Here is a 4,789-nt window from a genome sequence, read left to right as displayed (position 1 = left end):
GGGGTGTGTCTATATTCGTCAACCAAAAGTAATGTGTTATTTTTGGTGAGATGTTTCACGAATTTTTATCGAGACAGTTAATTTTATCGATATTCATAATAAAAAATAATTTTTTTAATGAATGATCCAAATAAGATATTCATCTCACAAAATATGACATGTAAAATCGTTTCACACAAATTTTTACTTTTTGTTTAATAATTAAGTGCCAAAGTAAAACTATAAACTATTAAAAATGGTTTTTGCTTCAATTTAAAGATTTCGATGAATATTTATAATGAAAATATTTCAAACTCATTGTCAAATAATATTTATATAAATACTAATTATTTTTCAAATTTTTTTATTACAAAACCTCGTGAAATTTATATTTATATTTATTAAAATTTTAATAAAAATTAATTACTATATAACAAAAAAATTTATAATGTTTGAATTAGCTCATAAATAAAAATAATAATTATTGTTTTTAATAAATAAAGTTAGCTTTTTTATTTCTTATTTATTTTGTTATGAGACATATTGTCAAAATAAAATTAATACACTTTTCATAAAAAAAAATTAATTAAATATAATGAAATTATTCTAATTTTAATTATTTATTAATTTGAAAATTATTATTATTTATTTTTTTAAATATTATTTAATTAAATAAATAAGTTGAATTAACTTGAAATCACACGAGTAAGGAAGCTTTTCCAAGCATCTGGTTAGCCACTTGATTTGGAGTTCCTGAGCAGTGTTTGATTGATGCAGATGGTGCTTGTGAACAATAACTTCGCATGATTTCAGCAATAGAATGGACCATGGAATAAAACGTTGGAACAATGGTTATTCGTTTGGCACACAAATCAAGAAATTACAATGATGAAATTATGAATTGGAAGATATTTGGATGACATAATAATCACAATTCCCACTATTGTGGGTGCTCTAAATGAGAGAATCGAGAATGAAGTTGGGGTCATGGAATAGTTTCAGTAGGTGCTAGTGTGATTTTAGTCCAGCCTAGTCTCGTGCTTGATGTGCATATATAGTTGGGTACTTTTGGAATTTTAATAATTGAGCTAAATTTTGTACAAGGATTTATGTGAATTTTAATACGTTCTCATTATATAAAATAATACTATAGAATAAATTTAATGTACCAATAAGTTGTAACATCATAATTAATAAATAAATTTGGAAAATCTTGTTTAATGGCTCGTTATTCACTACAATTTTGTTACAGAAAATATTTATATTAAAATTCATTTTCCAAATGTCATGAATGCTCGGTCAAAGCTCTTTCAAATATTTTTAAAAATAATATAATTTCGCATATCACTGTACGGAATGTTGATTAAATTTGACAAAACAAACGAAAATGTACAAGTTTCTTAAAAAAACAAATAGAATAAAAACTTGGTGAAATAAATGCTTTTTTTTTTTTGTTAAGGGAGAGTTAAATAATGAATTGGATTCAAGGAAAAGTTGTATATTAGGTAATCTTGTGATGTAATTCCATCAAGTAATAAACGAAAAATCACGAAAAGAAACCATGTTATAAGCTTTTAGATGGCTAATCGGAAATATGCATATAAACTGATAGACAATATAATCTGAAACTGAGGCAAGTTTAAAAGGGTGAATGCAATGAAAAAATAAACATATATTCTAAAATTTCTCAGGGTAACCATTGTGCCCACATAAATTATTAAATCAGAAATTGCCAATTTGATACCTATTTTACGAGTTTCCCTACTTTCATCATTGTTTTTTGTGCCCCAAAATTGTCTGAGTTTAGATTAAAAGGACCAAATTAGATACTAACCCCATAAAAGAAATGGGTGGTGCTCAAATACTACAAGAGCCATTGTCCCAGTACATGAACAAGGAGACAGCACAGAAAACACAGCAACACCTCACCTCCGCCGATCAGGTGGAGCATAGGCCAACCACTCAGGATAAATTCCACATGAATTCATGTGAGATCCAATGGCCGATTGCGGAGCAATCGATTCCAATGGATGAAATTAAGCCCGAGCCCACCCCATCTTAGCATCTGGACTGGATCATACATGCTGACATGCACACCATGACACTAACCCGTGCACAACTATTCAAAGTAGACATATTCTTGTAACAAAAGAAACCAATTCAAGCAGAGCTAAAAAGAATACAAGTCTAACCTCGATAAACCTGAAATCCTTCACCTACATACAGAGTTCTATGCGAGTCCAGATCGGAAGCCAAAAAACCAAAAAAAATTACACCTTTACAACAAAAGTACATGCCTGTCCCAAAGGATTTGAGCTATTACGGACTTTTTAGTTCATAAATTGTTTGTAAATGCTAATAATCAAAACTCTCTACCAGCAAACCAGCTTGGTTGATGCTATCATATGGATAACGTACTCATGCACTCAGCAGATGACTCGTGACCTAAGTTCTAACCGACTCATCCATTCGTCATGGTTGAATGGGTAACCAAGATTAAATCAGCACTTAACACACTAACACACATATGTGCCGAGAAGCCAAAGACAAAACCCATATGGTTAGCATGAACCATAACTAGTAAACCGCAAAGAGAACATTTCTTGATGGCAAATCAAACAAAATTTAACTAAAAACGATCAGATATCATAAGTATATCAAACCACAACAGTAGACCTAACTTTTGGATTTAGGAACAATGGAAAAGCGATATTGTGGATAGTATCACCAACAAAAATTCGAATGATATAGAAATCAAGCGCTTCCTAGCATTCGATTCTCAATCGCCGCCAGCCTTATTGTACACGTAAGTGAGTCCACACTTACCACAATAGTGCCTGTCAAAATGATTCGCCATAAAAGTACCGGCACCGCACTCTGCGTTGGGGCACTCCTTCCTCAGCCTCTGCACCTTTCCCGAATCATCCACCTTATAGAACTGGAGAACGGCGAGCTTGACCTTCTTCTTCTTGTGCTTGATCTTCTTCGGCTTGGTGTAGGTCTTCTTCTTGCGCTTCTTAGCACCACCACGTAGGCGGAGGACGAGGTGGAGGGTGGACTCCTTCTGGATGTTGTAGTCGGCAAGTGTGCGGCCGTCCTCGAGCTGCTTCCCGGCGAAGATCAGGCGTTGCTGGTCCGGCGGAATGCCCTCCTTGTCCTGTATCTTCGATTTGACGTTGTCGATTGTGTCCGAGGATTCCACCTCGAGGGTTATGGTTTTCCCCGTTAGGGTTTTCACGAAGATCTGCATCTTGCCTAGGGTTCTGAGGCGAAGGAAATCAGACGATTTGTGTAGGATTTGGCGGCTTTATTTCAACGGCGCTAGGGCTTCTGCTAAAGGGTTGGGCTTATTGAGAAATCAAATCTGGGCCTAATAAGGTAAGGAAAGCCCACTCAAATTTTTCCCTTTTTCTTTTTAAGCAGAAAAATATTTATCTTTCACAAAAAAGGAAAGATTCAAATATAGACATCCATAATTTTTTGATTCAAACATAGATTTCGAGAAATGAAATTCCCATCCATCGGAGCTACGAGAATTATATATTATGATTTTTGGAAGTTAGAAAATTAATAAGGAATAAATAAGTTGTTTTTATTATTCACTAGCCAACGTCAAATTAGAAATTTGTATGATAATATTATATCCGGATCAATGCTTGTATACCAATAAAATATAAATAATTGAAGTTCAAAATTGCAAGAATACTTTCTTCTAAAAAAATTGATGCACTCGTTTTCAAATAATAACAATTCATATCGGAAAAAATAAATCATAAAGTTGATAAGTGTTTAACTAGTGGTGAGAAGTTCGATTCTCCTTATAAACAATTTCTCGAACGATCCTATTACATATAGTTTGTCCAATGTAATTTATATGATTAGCGTGTTTTCAAACTATAAGATTAGCTCAAGAGTTTGTCGATGTCAATCAAGGATGACAATTGTATGTTTCATTAAAAAAACGTAACTCCCCGAGTGATTTCCTATCACTCATCCCTTGCCCATCCGTTTAGTCAGTAATAGTGAAACAAAGAAGAAAAGGTAGATTCAGTTTTGGGGTTGGTGATTTTCCGATCAAGATACTCACATATTCTGTTGTCAGTTGATGTTATGCTTTTTATGACTGACAACAAATCAGTGAATGATTTCAAACATATACAAAAGGTATAATTTTTTTAAAAAATATATAATTTTCTTCAAATTACATCCGATCCCGAGCCATTTGATCTACTATATCATATTGAACAAACATTTCTTTGTTATTTAAATTTCAAATCATCGCTAAAAAAAAACAAACGCATAGTTATTCTCAATGTAAAAATAATTATACCAGGAGCACAAGCAAGACGAAGCAAACATGCACTACGTCTCTCATTTTTAATTTTAAGAATAAAGAGAAAAAAAATTAATTCTTCATTAAATGTGTTATGTGCTACTATTTACGTAAGTTTTCATGAACCATGCATGCATATACATTACAATTAGCTTCCATAGTATAAAGAGTAATAAACAAATTTAAAGTCATTGCTATTATTATATATATATATATATATATATATATATATATATATATATATATATATATATATATAGTTTTGATATCCTGCACATCTACCGTGCACACCTTTGTGAGCACTGATGAGGTGTCACTCACCCATTGGATGCGCAAATCGTTTAGCTCGAATAATCAGACGATAAATGACGTATAATATATATGAAATCAGGTGTTACTGTCTACCATACATGCATAAAACAAAACCAAATCTCTACGTGTTGCATGCGTGGAATTTGGAAATCTGAGGTTTGAAAT

The 4,789-nt window shown here is 32.4% G+C and overlaps 1 protein-coding gene across 1 annotated transcript; it reads right to left on the bottom strand.

Annotated features, from left to right (window-relative positions):
* Positions 1 to 2,600: 2,600 nt before the first annotated feature.
* LOC140833451 (ubiquitin-ribosomal protein eS31 fusion protein-like) lies at positions 2,601 to 3,282 on the bottom strand. The gene has a single exon (XM_073197787.1). The coding sequence runs from the start codon at positions 3,227 to 3,229 to the stop codon at positions 2,759 to 2,761; it is 471 nt and encodes a 156-aa protein (XP_073053888.1). The 5' UTR covers positions 3,230 to 3,282; the 3' UTR covers positions 2,601 to 2,758.
* Positions 3,283 to 4,789: the final 1,507 nt, after the last annotated feature.

Source organism: Primulina eburnea, chromosome 1 (genome assembly GCF_022965805.1).
Source record: "Primulina eburnea isolate SZY01 chromosome 1, ASM2296580v1, whole genome shotgun sequence".
Classification (NCBI taxonomy): domain Eukaryota; kingdom Viridiplantae; phylum Streptophyta; class Magnoliopsida; order Lamiales; family Gesneriaceae; genus Primulina; species Primulina eburnea.
The sequence above is the reverse complement of the archived record's forward strand: the minus strand, read 5'-3'. Positions and strand labels throughout refer to the sequence as shown.